Below are 14968 nucleotides of genomic sequence, written 5' to 3'. Positions count from 1 at the left end.
GGGAGGAGGTTCTACCACTCTTAAACCAGAAAAAATTGAAATAATAATACAGAAAGATCGTGATAGACATGATCTAAAATTACATGATGTATGACCAAATAGAAAATGAAAGTTAATTTCCCCATTTGAGTGAAAAGCTGTTGTTAAACACAGCATGTATGCCAGTGACAATGTAACATTTATTAAGTTTATGTGGGTTTTTTTTCCTGTCAAACTTTTGTTGAGATTGTATTTAATTGTACATTTCATTGGTATGCCACTTTTTATGAATTAATGATACTAGGTTTTTTTATTTAATGTGGTTTAAAAGTATGTTGTTGTAGGATTTTCCAATGAAAATTTGGTTAAGCCTCAAGATTGATAATAAGAAAAGTTTATCCTTAATAGATACACATTCTCTGCAGCCCAGAAAGATTGTCAAGATTTCAGTAACTGATGATATAAAAACTAAATTGATGTCCAGCAGAAAATATTTTTTGGTTGTATTTAACAAAAGCAAACACTTTGTTAATCCTCTTTTTTTCCCCTCACTCTTCCCAGCTTGGTGATCCAGCTATTTTTCCTGCTGTAATTGTGGAACATGTTCCTGGTGCTGATATTCTCAATAGTTACGCGGGTCTAGCCTGTGTGGAAGAGCCTAATGACATGATTACTGAGAGCTCCCTGGATGTGGCCGAGGAAGAAATCATAGATGAAGATGACGATGACATCACGCTCACAGGTGTGTCCCCAGCAGCACCGTACTTTAGCATAGTTTGGGGCAGTTTCTCAGTCCTGTGATTTTGGGGGCATAAGAGTCCCTAGCTTGGTTTCAAGAGGCTAGAGCCTTGCAGGGAGAGGGAAATCATATTTTCTTTCTCATCTACCTGAGTTTCGTAGTGCTTTCTCACCTGCTCTTCCTTTTTTCCTAAATATATTGGGATGAATGTGGCAAAATAGAGGTATGTAAGGAGAACCAAGCCAACCTGATTTGTCAGGCATTCACTGAGCACTTAATATGCCATGCTCTATGTTCTCAGTAACAATAGGAAGTTGTTTGTAGGGAAAAATATAGGAAGGTTCTTCTTTTACTGCTGTCACAGGAAGGAAAATAGGAGGCCATGAACCAAATGTAGGATAAGGTACTAGGGTTTAAAAAAGACTTCTCTTCTGGTTAAGTCAGAACTAGTAGCCTGTTAGAAATGTGAAGAGTTCACTGTGAAGTGTGACCTAGTGGTAATGCTGTTTTCATCAGTTTTAGAAATTGGTGCATGCATTTGTATTTGTATACATTTACATTCATCTGTCTTGGCCAGAGGTAGGTGTTGGAGATGTTTGAGAAAATTAATTATTTGGAAGCAAAGGCTATTTGAATATTTATTCTTAAATTTGAAAATAATAGGATATTAGCATTAGTCACAATGTCATTAACTAAACTTACACTTTATTGCATGCCAACCATTTCAAACTAATGTTCTTTTTCGCTTCAAGATCCTGTCTAGAATCTTACTTTGCATTTAGTTATTTCTTCTTGGTGTCTTACAGTCTATAACAGTTTCTCTGTCTTTCTTTGTCTCTCAGTAACCTTGAGACTTTTGAAGAGTACTGATCAGACATGGTAGTATGTCCTTCAATTTTATTTGTGTAATATTTTCTCATGACTGGAATGAGATAATGCAATTTGGAGAAAGAATACCACCAAAATAGCATTGTCTCCTTCTCAGTGCATCATATTAATATAGTAGATTTTATTTTATTTTTTTAACATAGTAAATTTTAAAAAGTTCATTATCTCATGTCTCACAACAGAAAAAGAAAACTGAAATTAGGTATAATGAAATGATTTGCCTAAGATTATACACCAAGTGACTGGGTCCCCACTGATAACATTGACAAACAACTCTTAATTTTTATATTGTCCTTTTTGTATATGTTTTTTACAAAGCATGTTCTCCAGTATTCACATTTTTTGTTCAGAGGAACCCAATGAAAGTTTTTTGATAAATCTTTCCTTATCAATTGGGGAATTAAATTATGTTAGAGGTTTTTATTCATTACTGACTGAGTTGTGTGTTTTGTATAACAGAGTGACTATTGCTATACATATATCTGTTGTGTAGCTAGTGGGTTTTTCTAGTATATTCAGTTGTAATTTCTTGATGCCTTAGTGAAAAGCTACAGCTGTCTCTGTAGGTTGGGAATAAGGGTCTCCACTGAAAGAGTATTTATTCCTGGTTTTAGTCATCAAGGAAGACATTGGTCCTTGGAGAAGAAATTCCGACTAGGAAAGCGGCTCTTGGATCTTTAGGAGAAAGAATTACTTCTTTCTTTCCATCTTGGGCTTAGACTTGAAGATAGCCAATAACAAGATACAAACAGGATCCATGCTTCCTAGAGAATAGAACTGATATTGAATGGGTCCAGAAAATAAGCCATGTTTTAAAAACCACATTTGCTGTTTGCATATTTCTTCTCCCTTTTCAATCTCCCAACCTGAGCTTTTATTTAACCCTTCCATCCTTATTTGAGCAATGTCATAAGAAAGCAAAGAACCCTGTAGGCCTCCTAAGTTCAGAGTGAAGGAGGGAAGAATGTTGTGCTTTGCAGAAACTACAGGAAAAGAAAGAGATGGAGAAAGAAGAGTTTATAAACTGTCCATGTGAGTCCCAGGTAGCACTTCAGATGATACTAAGGAATTATTGTTAATATTTTTAGGTATGCCAGTAACATACCATACACATGCTGAAATTTTTAGAGATAAAATATGGTTCTTGGATTCCTTTAAAGTAATCCTGGGGGTGTGGGTGTGATGTGTGTGAGGGGGCCTTGCAGGCAGTGATTGGAGTATGGGTGAAAGAAGATTGACCATGTGTTGATAGTGGTTAATGCTGAAAATGGATATGTGAGAATTCATTAGACTGTGTTCCATAATTTTGATTTTGTTTGAAATTTTCAATAATGAAAAGGTTGAACTATTTTTATGCATTTGAAGCTTATATTAGACTGCAGGTATCATCTGTGTGCCCTGATTGCAGATTTTCATGTTAACCAAAATACTTTCAATTTTATCATTGGTTGATCTCCTATCAAGTTTGATATATATCTGAACCTATAAAAGAAATGTATAATGGTAAACTACCACTTTTATGTGCTCATATGTTGGAGTTCCACCTAAAGTTTCATTTAGAAAAAGGTTATGGTGTGGGGTGCCTGGGTGGCTCAGTTGGCTAAGCATCTGACTTCAGCTCAGGTCATGATCTTGCAGTCCGTGAGTTTGAGCCCCACGTTGGGCTCTGTGCTGACAGTTCAGACCTGGAGCCTGCTTCAGATTCTATGTCTCCCTCTTTCTCTGCCCCTCCCCTGTTCATGCTCTTGTCTCTCTCTCTCTCTCAAAAATGAATATATGTTAAAAAAAAAAAAAAAAAAAGGTTATGGTGTTAAAGTTTTTTTTTTTTAATTTTTTTTTTTTTTAACATTTATTTATTACTGAGAGACACAGAGTGTGAGCAGAGGAGGGGTAGAGAGAGGGGAAGACAGAGTCTGAAGCAGGCTCCAGGCTCTGAGCTGTCAGCACAGAGCCTGATGCGGGGCTCAAACTCACCAACTGTGAGATCATGACCTGAGTCAAAGTCAGTTGCCTAACCAACTGAGCCACCCAGATGCCCCATGGTGTTAAGGTTTTTTGAAAGTCATTTGACCATTAGTTCTTACGTATGTGGAGATTCTTCTTCCGTTGCCAGCCTTTGAAGTTCTAAAAGTAAAATTACTAGTGGAGATGGTACAAATTATATTTTTTCGAATAAAAGGTAACCAGTGATGACTATATTAGTAAATCTTCTCTTATTAAATAATACCGTTAAGTGTCTCTTCTTTCATATGGATTCTTTTCTGTTTTTACAAGGTCAAACAATTTTTAGTAATTTCTAGTAAGTTCAAATGTATTTAATAAATTATTCCCTAAGTTATCATAGTATCCATGCCTTCTGTCTTTGGTATAGATTTTAGCTAGTTACTAGATCACAGCTAATCTGTTATGAAGAAGGTTTAAAATGCATGCATTAATAGCTTAGCGGGTTTTATTATTGCCAGAAGAAATTTTTGTTATCCATTTAATGAAGGGCTAGCATTTTAAAAATATTTTTAAAAGCTGGATGCACTTTTTTTGGTTTTCTGTCCTGTTTCATGTAGGACGTACCCGTTTATTTTGCTTTTCTCAATCTAAGCACTGAAGCTGAATGGAATAAACAAAGGTTGTCAAATTAACATTGATACTAAACATATTTAGCTTGACTCACATTTCTGAAATACAAAAGGTGATGTGATTTCTATATATAACGGTGGGATGATTTTTACTGTATAGTATGTTAAAAAAGCAATGGTCAAGTAGCATAAATAGTATACTACTTTTTATTTAAGGGAGAACAAAGAATATAAATGGTATGTTTCTTTGCTTATATTTAAAAAATTGATAACCCCCTGGGGCGCCTGGGTGGCTCTGTTGGTTAAGCATCTGATTTCAGCTCAGGTTGTGATCTCGTGGTTCGTGAGTTCAAACCCCACATTGGGCTTTCTGCTGTCATCACAGAGCCTGCTTCAGATCCTCTGTTCCCTTCTCTCTCTGCATCCTCCCTACTTGTACTCTCTCTCACAAAATAAATAAATAAAACTAAAAAAAAAAAAAGTCACAAAACCAATAGGAATGGTTTCTTTCAGGGAAAAGGAAGGGACAGGGATGAAAGATAGATTCTTGAAACATACTTTGTTTTGTCATTTTTACTTTGGAACCATGTAAATGTTCACATAATTATAAAACAACACTAAGTCCAAAAGAGGAAAAATTAGCAGTGTATAAAAATTGAAGCACACTAAAACAGATGAACCCCATTAAGCTATTGAGATGTGATTTTTAAGGTCATGCATTTCCTAATGAGATGTAGCCTAAAAATCAAAAACTAAAAATAAAGCTGCTTAGGAATCTTAAATTGTTTTCAGTAATAGTTTTGTTGTTATTTAAAAGCTTGTGTGAGTGTGTGTGTGCAAGAGATGTTAGGGTCAAATCAAATAAATAATGAAGTTAATGTCATAAGAAGCCAAGATTTAGAGAGTAAATAAGATATACAAATGTTAAATTGCAAAGTTAAATAAAAATTCTATAATCCTATAAATTCTATGTAAACACACAGTATAAATACGTAATTCCAAAACTAAATTCTATAATGCTACATTTGAATTGCAAATATTAGTATGAACTCAGGATCGATTTTCTTCTCTAAAAAAACAAAGACAAATATTTTTTAGCCAAACATAGGACAACTTGAGTATTAATAAGGACAATAACCAGTAGTTGAAACATATCTAATATGTTTAAATCCATGATCTCATAATGCTACACACACCAAAAAAATGGTCACCAATAGGTGATGCTAAAAGCTGTTTTGAAAACTGTTAAGAATCACACATTTATTCTCCTTTCCCTGTTTCAACTATATACTGAGTAACTAGATTATTAAATGAGAAGTTTCTCTTTATTGTGGTATTCCAGCTAATTATCATATACAAAAAATAGCCTTTCCCGCCCCCCAAATTTAACCAGAATTTGATTGAGCCTTCGGAACTGATTACCAGTTTAAAGCAAATGTAGAAAAAACATGTTAAACTATACAATAGGAGTAGAATTAGCAAAATCTAGACGGGGAAACTCTGCAGGACAAGCAGTCTACTTTCTTGGTTTAATTGCAAGGAAAAAAGAGAGATGGAAGGTAACATAGTAATGAAAAGAAACTTCAGAAACTTATCAGTCAGTTGCACTGTGAGGACCTTATTTGGATCCTGATTCAAACAACAACTATCAACCCTCCTCCCACCATCCGCCATATATGATATTTCAGACAGTTGGACATTTGTATGCTATTTGATATTAAGGAAATACAGATTTTTAAAAAGTGTTTGATAAAGGTATTTTTACGTTTTCAAAACAGAACCCTTATCTTTTAGATATTATAAAATATTTACTACCGAAATATTAGGATGTTTAGAATTTACATCAAAATAATAAGGAAGAGGAGAGCATGGAGATATAGATAAAACAAGATTGGCCATGAGTCGATAATTGTTAAAGCTGGGTGATGAAGACACAGAAGTTCATTGTATTATTCTGTTTATGTTCAAATATGTTTAAAATTCTTCAGAATAATTTTAAATCCTTCAAAATGTATATGTTTTGAGTTCCTCAAATTAGTGTACAGATTATAGTCTCTGAATAAATTATTCACTAACAATACCAGGATAGCCAGGAGAAACTACTGGTTCTGGGTTTGGGATGGGAAATGTACAAGAATAGCCTGTAATATATCTTTTCCCAGAAGGCACAAAACTATTACTTGGGTCATGTCTGAAAGACCCAGGCCCCAGCTTTAGTTCCCAGTGGCCGAAGATGGGACGTTTAGAGGTTAAGAATTAAGGGGCACCTGGGTGGCTCACTCAGTTAAGGGTCTGACTTCTCAGGTCACTGTCTCACAGTTCATGAGTTCAAGCCTTGCGTCAGGCTCTGTGCTGACAGCTCAGAGCCTGGAGCCTGCTTCGGATTCTGTGTCTCCCTTTCTCTGACCTTACCCGCATCTCCCCCCCCCCCCCTCAAAAATAAGCATTTAAAAAATTAAAAAAAAAAAAAAAGAATTACAGCTTCAGGGGCACATGGGTGTCTCAGTTGACTAAGTATTCAACTCTTGGTTTCGGCTCAGGTCGTGATCTCACGGTTCATGAGTTTGAGTCCTGCATCAGGCTCTGTGCTGACAGTGCAGAGCCTGCTTGGGATTCTTTCTCTTCCCCCTCTCTGCCTCTACACTCCTTCTTCCCTCTCTCAAAATAAATAAGTAAACTTTTTAAAAAATTACAACTGCAAAGGATTGAAGAATATAATATGTTAAAACCTTTATATTTTCAATGATGCTAAAAAGTAACTGAATGGCCACTTCTATAAATGGCCACTTCTGTCTTCTATAAAGATGCTAGAAAGCCCATTTATTATTCTGAAAATCAGTAAATAATGTAAAAAATATCAAGTATTTAATTTACCTTTATTGTATGAACTGTGGTTCAAGATAACTAGTTGATGAAGGAAAGTTGTTCTTTATAGAGAATTCTAGCTAACAAATACTGGAGGAATTGTAGGATTAGAATTATCACCATTTTGGAATCCCTTGTGAACAATGGATTTAGGCAGATATCATCAATAACTGCTAAAGTCAGTTATTTAAGGCTGATGGAGAATTTTATAATGGAAAGATCAGGCTGATAACACCTGAACCTGGTTCTCAGTCTTAACAGTACTGAATGAAAACTACCAGATTTTATAGCACTGCTTCAGGAGGCACATAGAATCAGTTTTGCAAAAAAAAAAAAAAAAAAAAAAATTGAATCTAATCAAGCTTTTAGATACAGCTACCAGTTTACAGGAGGAAATACATGGGCCAGGGAGGAACATACTGAGTGGCACCACAGGGGTGTGTGCAAAATCATAAACCTGGGAAACTACAGACAGATAACTCTGTTTCTTCAAAGATATATGGCAAAAAGGAAAAATAAAAAGGGAGGAGGTACGTGTCACCAAATGTAATGCATGAGCTTTGTTTGGATCCTGATTTGAATAAATTTTTTTAGAAAACTGAGGCATTAAAGAAATTTCAGTATTAACTGGATAACTGATTTAAAATACAATTTTTAAAAGGTATGATCATGGTATTGTCTTTTAGGATATATACTGTCATATGTACAATTGAACGATAGGCCGGGCTTCACTTTAAAATAATCGAGTGTGAAGGGCGCCTGGGTGGCTCAGTGGTTGAGCGTCTGACTTCAGCTCAGGTCATGAACACATGGTTCATGAGTTCGAGCCCCACATCAGGCTTGCTACTGTCAGCACAGAGCCTGCTTTGGATCCTCTGTGCCTTGCTCTCTCTGCCCCTCACCTGCTCACACTCTCTCTCTCCAAAATAAACATTAAAGAATAAAATAATAAAATAATCCAGTGTGAAGGGTGTCTGGCTGGCTCAGTTGGTAGAGCATGCAACTATCAATCTCAGGGTTGTGAATTCAAGCCCCACGTTGGGCATGGAGCCTACTTTAAAAGAATACAATAAAATAAGGGTGCCTGGATGGCTCAGTCGGTTAAGCATCTGACTTCAGCTCAGGTCATGGTCTTGCGGTTTGTGAGTTCGAGCCCTGCGTCAGACTCTGTGCTGTCAGTTCAGAGCCTGGAGCTTGATTTGGATTCTGTGTCCCCCACCCTCTCTCTGCCCCTTCCCCACTCATGCTCTCTGTCTCTCAAGAAATGAATAAACATTAAAAAATTTTTAAGAATAAAATAAAATAATCCAGTGTGTGTGTTTTAGGCTGGGGGGTATGGGTGAAGGAAGATTGGCTATTAAGTATTGAAGCTGGGCTCTTGATACATGGGTCCATTATATGACTTTCTCTACTTTGTATATGTTTTAATTTTTTTATTAGAAAAGGCTTAACAAAGGGTTTGAAATTCTTCTTGTTTTTTTCTTAGCAGGCAATTAAATTATTATACAAACTAATTATATCATTTTCATCTACCCAGCAAACTTGTTTTATACTTGTTTATGTAATTAAATATCTAGTTATATAAATATTTGGAACTTGGTAATTAATTATGGAGTTATTTGTGCCTTATTTGCTGGATTTTTTAAAAATTTACTTTTAGTAGTTCATTTTCCTCAATTCATAGAATTTCAAAGCCTTGACAAAGGGAGTAATATGCTTTTTCTTTTCTTTTTTCTTTTAAATTTATTTATTTTGAGAGAGAGAGAGAGTGCAACCAAGCAAGGGAGGCACAGAGAAAGACGGGAGAGAATCCCAAGCAGGCTTTGGGCTGTCAGCATAGCACCCTGAATGGAGGGGAGGGGTAAGGGGAGGGAGGGCTTGAACTCATTAACTGTTGAGATCGTAACCTGAGCTGAAATCAGGAGTCGGACGCCTGAGTCACCCAGGCACCCATAATATGCTTTTTATTAAGCTTTAAATTTACAAGACTTTAAATAGGAGGCTTACGTTTTTATATTTATTATTTTTTAAAGTAATCTGTGTACCTAACATGGGGCTCAACCTCACAACCCTGAGATGAAGAGTCATGTGTTCTACTGACTGAGCCAGCCAGGTGCCCTCAGGAGGCTTGAGGTGTTTTGTTTTGTTTTGTTTTGTTTTGTTTTGTTTTTAGAGAGAGAGCTTTTCACACATGCATGACAGTACTTGGGGGGAGCATACGGGAGAGGGGCAGAGGGAGAGAGAGAGCAAATCCTAAGCAGGCTCCACGCCTCAGCACAAAGCTTCATGCTGGGCTTGATCTGTGGCCCACATCCCTGGGGCCAAAACCTAGAGTCAGGCGCTCAACCTACTGAGTCCCCCAGGTGCCCTGACACTTAAGTTTTTAATAAGAGGTGTTACAGTGTCTGCTTTTAATCACTTTGCTAGAGTTTGTGAGGTATTTATCTTTTCTGATTTTAACTACTACGGAGGAATTGGACTTGTACGTATTTCTATTTATAGAATATGGCAGTAAAATTAATTGATTTATTTTTCATTATAATCAGGGGAAATAGTCTCCTAATGAAGACTATAGTCTCTATCTATCATTAGTCTCCTAATGAAGTTTTGTGCATCTTGACATGAAAGTAAAAAGGACATATACTTTTAGAATTAAAAAACTAGCCAACAATCTATTCAGATTCTCTTGGATCCTTTTTGTAATAATTCAGAAATGGGACCACTTGGGAAATTTAAAGCCTTTGAAAACAGCTTTTTAAAGCTATTTTAAAATCCTGCCTCTTTTTATTTTGGCTATCTTCTTGTTCCTTGACTTCCATGTGACCTATAGATATTTGGTTTTAAGGATACTAGCTGAAATTTGGAATTCTGCAGATACATCTTCCATATTTTCTCTTATGGCTTGGCAGATTGTGGGGACTCCCAGTGTTAACCATTATCTTATGAGACAAAATATTCTTTGTTAGGAGTTTCTTCCTATATTGAGAGGAGCTGACTAGTTTATGACCCTGAACTTCTTTGTTTTGTATTCATCTTTCAGGAATTGTTCCGGCTCTTTGCTTCTTCAAGCAGTTTTTCCCTTCCACTCCCATTCCTCCTTGGGAAGGCAGTCAACCAAATTAATGTATAAAAGCAAGTTAACTAATCTGCTGTTGTTATAACAGTGTTTAGCAGTTGCACATTTTCTTTTATAATGGCATTAACTAGTTCTCTCATTTTCTTTGAATGTGTAATACTTATTCTAATGCCCTTGCTTCTACTTTATTCTTGCTTTAATTTGTCTCTTTTCCTCTCAAAATATTTAAATCCTGTCTTAAATGACTCAGCTTAGGGCTATCTCTTCAGAAAACTTTCCTAACTTACAGGGATATATGTTGCCTATAAGTGTGTATGCCTCTAGTCAGTCTATTCTGTACCACAAAATTAATCAGTTTGTTATTTTCTTAGATAGTACCTGAGTACCGTTACCAATAGACAAGGAAAAAGGTCATGTCTGATACTATTGCATCTTCCACATTTCCAAGTACAGTTATTCAAGAAAGCTAGGCATTCAATATTGCCAATTAGGCACTTGGAGTCAGTTAAGAATTTTGTAGGTTCTTGAAGATCTTTGATCTAAAGATAGAATGAACTGGTTCAAAAATATTTAGGATAATAAGTGATATAATATTCTAATGCAAAGTTAAGCTAAATTTCAAAGACGTATCAGTTTCTTAAAAATCTGTTTATAGCATTAATAAAAAAGAAGATGATTTTGTTGCTTCTCTGAATTGAATAGGAATAGAGTAGTACAGTGTGTAAGTTATCACTTTCATTCATTTGAGAACAAAGAACTTTTACTTCAAGTACTGTGTTTAGATTTACTGTTTAATATTTACTGTTTAATCTTGTGTAAAATTAAAGGGCTTTTATTAATCAAGTTACATACTCTCAATCCAACCCTGAATCTGAAAGTCATGATTTTATATTCACACATACATACATACACATACAAACTTAAAAGTGATGTGTGATTTTTCCCACAGATATTGAGGGGGGAATATAGCACGGAGGAGGTATAAGAGATGTTGGATGATGAATATCACGTTCAAGAATCTTGAATTTATCCATGAAAAGAAGGCATTTATGCCTTTATGTATTTTCTTTACATATTTTCTTGGTGCTAATGCTAGAGCTAAGTGACTAAAAGCCATCCAGGAATTCACTATGAAACTATTTTGGACTTCTTTCTGGGATTCAGAGATGTGTCAAGTATCTAGCATGTACCTGGATTAAATTTTCATTTACATATTAATATTTTTTAAGAACATTAAAATACTTGGTCTAGGTCAAATCCACAGTCGGGGAATTAGTGTTCTACAGTACACACTAGAGGAGAATGGTGCCAGAATACTAATTATCAAAGGGTGGTTAGATCCTAATAATGTGACTATGACTAAAACTTTTTAGAGATGGTAGCAATTCAGTCATAGAAGAATGGGAAAAGAGTTGGAGATTAACAGACTCATGTTCATTCCTGTTAGTTAACTAAGAGAATTGAAGTCAGTGGTAGAGCTGAAAGGGACCTAAGAATATCAACTCAATCATGTTCTAATATGAAATCTGTGGGCACAAAATGACTTGCCCAGTGACATACTAGTTTAGTGGCACATCTGAGATTTCTGGCTATTATTCCTGGACCCTTTCTACTGAAGTCTGTGCCTGTCTTATTTATTCTTGAAATAAGAATTATCACAGAAACAACTAGTGCTTTCCCTCCAGAATGTGAGCTCTATTTTGCTTATTCTTTACTTCTCAGCATCTTGCAAAAGGTTTTTGTTTGGTAATAAAAACCCCGTATCTTGTATGGTTTTTTATTTCTATTTTATAGTTTTTTAATTTTTATTTTTTTTCAAATAATCTCTGAGCCCAGCATGGGGCCTTGAACTCATGACCCCGAGATCAAGAGTCTAATGATCTTCCAACTGAACCAACCAGGCACCCCTTGTGTGATTTTTTTTTTTAAAGAAAAAGAAGTAGAGAAATACTTAAGAGTCATATTCAGTACAGATTTTATTTGTTGATACAAAGTGTATACATAAACTGAACTATTAAGTGATGTATCCAGACATCTTTGTGTTTTAGAGCAATAGATGTCTTAAAGCTAACTTGTGTTTTCTTTAAATGTATTGTAGTCGAAGCCTCCTGTCATAATGGGGATGAAACGATTGAAACAATCGAGGCTGCTGAGGCACTCCTCAATATGGATTCTCCTGGCCCTATGTTGGATGAAAAACGAATAAGTGAGTGTTCATGTGTTTGGTTTGTTCATGTGAATATATTTTGAAAAGTTGTTCTTGCCATTGCTTGTTATTAGAGTTGGTAAATACCAAGAGACCAGAGATTAGGTTTTTATATTTTTTGTGTCCCAAGTACATTTTAGGGTACAGTATTAGTTGAGACACCTTCACTAAAGTATTCAGGTAAACAACACTTTAAAAAAAAAAAATTGGAGAGTGAGATCTTCAGGAATAAAAAAGTATTTAGTCGTCAGCAGATTTTGCAGAATTTATTCTCTTAACCTCATTGGTAGAAGTATTAGGGTATTTATGGCCCAGACTATTATAATTTAATGATCTCTATAGGTATTCACTAGTGAATAGGCAAAAATTAATTGAAAAATTTCTAACACCTCATGGCAAAAAATTCACTGCCACATTATTGATCTGCTTTTAAATGTTTTTTAAAATTTTATTTATTTATTTTGAGAGAGAGAGTATGTGTGCACATGTGAGCAGGGGAGGGGCAGAGAGAGAGGGGAAAAAGAGAATCCCAAGCAGACCCCACTCTGTCAGCTCAGAGCCTGACACGGGGCTTGATTTCCTCTCTCGATCTTGAACCATGACCTGAACCTAAATCAAGAGTTGGACACTTAACCAACTGTTCCACCCAGGTGCCCCTATTCATCTATTTCTAAATCCATGTTCTCCTTTGAGCTCTTCTGGCAAGAAAGTAGTCAAACTCATTAATTTATTAATTTAAGTTAATTATTACTAAATCAGTTTAAGATGTTGAATATTTTCTGTATGCATGACAATGCATTAGGCAATAATGTGATATACGAATGAACAGATACTATTTTTTTCCTCCAGTTCACAGATTAATTTTGAAGATATTTATGTAAATAACTGTAAAAGCCAAAAATAAAGGCCATGGGAGGGATAGCAGCATGTTCTGGAAGGAAAGAGGACTCTGGTTGGAAATATCAGAGACAGGCTTTATGGAAGGAGTTTTCTAACCTGGGATATAAAAGATAAACTTTTAGTGGCTAGAGGAGATAGGGAAGGGCATTCAAGATAGAGTGGGTTGAGCCAGAGACACAGACCTGTAAAAAAGAGAGAAATGTTTGGATAAAAATGCTTTGGTTTAGCTGAAGTATAGCTTTGGTGTAGCTGCCTTCTTGGTAGGCAGGAGATGAGATTGGAAAAGTAGGTTTGATCCAAATTGTGCAAGCTTCACATGGCATGCTGTGGAGTTTGGGTTTTCTTATCTTTTTTCCCCTGTAAACTATGGGAAAATAAGTCAATTTTATTCTTCTTCTAATTTTCAGAATATAAAGTTTTATAGAATGAATAATATGGTCAAACCAGACTTGGGTTTCAGAGAATAACTTTAGCAGCAATGAGAAGAATGGAGAAGAGAAACAAGATTGACTGGTGATAGGAAGTCAGAGAAGGCATTGAATTAGTCCTGTCAAGCCTGGTCTGACTTAGAGTGTCTGATTTAGCACAGAAGAAATAAAAAGAGACTAGATTTCATGATTTTATTTCTACTTTAATCTTCATAGAAACAGGAAGTTATGTGATGAAATTATTTTGATAATACAAAGTTGATTATAATTAGTTATTTTATTTCCATTAGATAATAATATATTTAGTTCATCTGAAGATGACATTGTTGTTGCGCCAATCACCCATGTATCCGTCACATTAGATGGGATTCCTGAAGTGGTGGAAACTCAGCAGGTTCAAGAGACATATGCACACTCACCAGGAACATCGTCGCCAGAACAACCTAAGAGAAAGAAAGGTGGGTGGTTAATTTGTTTAGGGCAAACAGTCAAGTCTTGAAGTGGAATTTAAACATAATGTTTATTCAAGGATATTTCTACACCAATTAAAACTCACATAATAAAAAATGAGGGTACAAAACATAAAAGGTACATCTCCATATTAGATTCAATAAAAAATTAAAGCCTCAACCTTTTATCTAAACCCTTTTATCCAAACTCAAAAAGAGGTTGGTGTAAGGGAAGTTAGCTTCCTTCCAAAGGACATAGTTAGAAAAACCACTAGCATAGATTCCAGTATAAGATTCCCGAGGGAAAAATAATGAATTGGAAATCAACAGGTAAGTAATTGAAGAGGAAAATGTTAGATTTTAATTAGATTTAAATTTTAAAGGGAGTTTTTAACTTTTCACGAATTTAGGACCATATCTGCATACTAAAGTCTGGCGCTCTTTCCATTTTATTGCCTTCTGATTCTACTCCAGCTTGTATAATATTTTGAGTTTAATATCTTGGTTAATCACCAACCACCCAGTAACTTAACTTCACATAAAAGTAAGGGTAAATCCAAGAGCCAAAACTGAAGAGGGAAATAGAAACACTAAGAATGAACTGACACTGAAGGGCTGAGACGTTATGTCAGTCTTGATGTCCAAGGCACTTGTGCATTCCCAGCCATACTTAACATAATTAACATAAAAGTGTACCCAGGCTGGTAATAACTTTGGGGTACCAGGCAAAAGCTCTTGTAAAACTGCTCTGGCAAGTCCTACATTTAACCTGAGCTGCACAGAATTTCCTCAAATAAAGCCCTGTTGAGGTGAGCTCACATTGCAGTATTAAGGAATACATAAGGAAGATAATTCCTGAATGAGA

The 14968-nt window shown here is 35.5% G+C and overlaps 1 protein-coding gene across 6 annotated transcripts in view; it reads left to right on the top strand.

The window, feature by feature from the left end:
- Positions 1-14968, top strand: part of ELF1 (E74 like ETS transcription factor 1) — a 108721-nt gene that overhangs the window by 77457 nt on the left and 16296 nt on the right. For 5 of the 6 annotated variants that reach the window (XM_060637047.3, XM_060637049.3, XM_060637045.3 and 2 more), the window contains 3 exons: positions 541-721; positions 12219-12326; positions 13945-14112. In XM_060637047.3, the coding sequence (XP_060493030.1) occupies positions 541-721; positions 12219-12326; positions 13945-14112 (457 nt within the window). The remainder of the gene's footprint in view (positions 1-540; positions 722-12218; positions 12327-13944; positions 14113-14968) is intronic. The other variant, XM_060637050.3, reaches the window with a different exon arrangement.

This window comes from Panthera onca, chromosome A1 (assembly GCF_046562875.1).
Source record: "Panthera onca isolate mPanOnc1 chromosome A1, mPanOnc1 haplotype 2, whole genome shotgun sequence".
Taxonomy (NCBI): Eukaryota; Metazoa; Chordata; class Mammalia; order Carnivora; family Felidae; genus Panthera; species Panthera onca.
The sequence above is the reverse complement of the archived record's forward strand: the minus strand, read 5'-3'. Positions and strand labels throughout refer to the sequence as shown.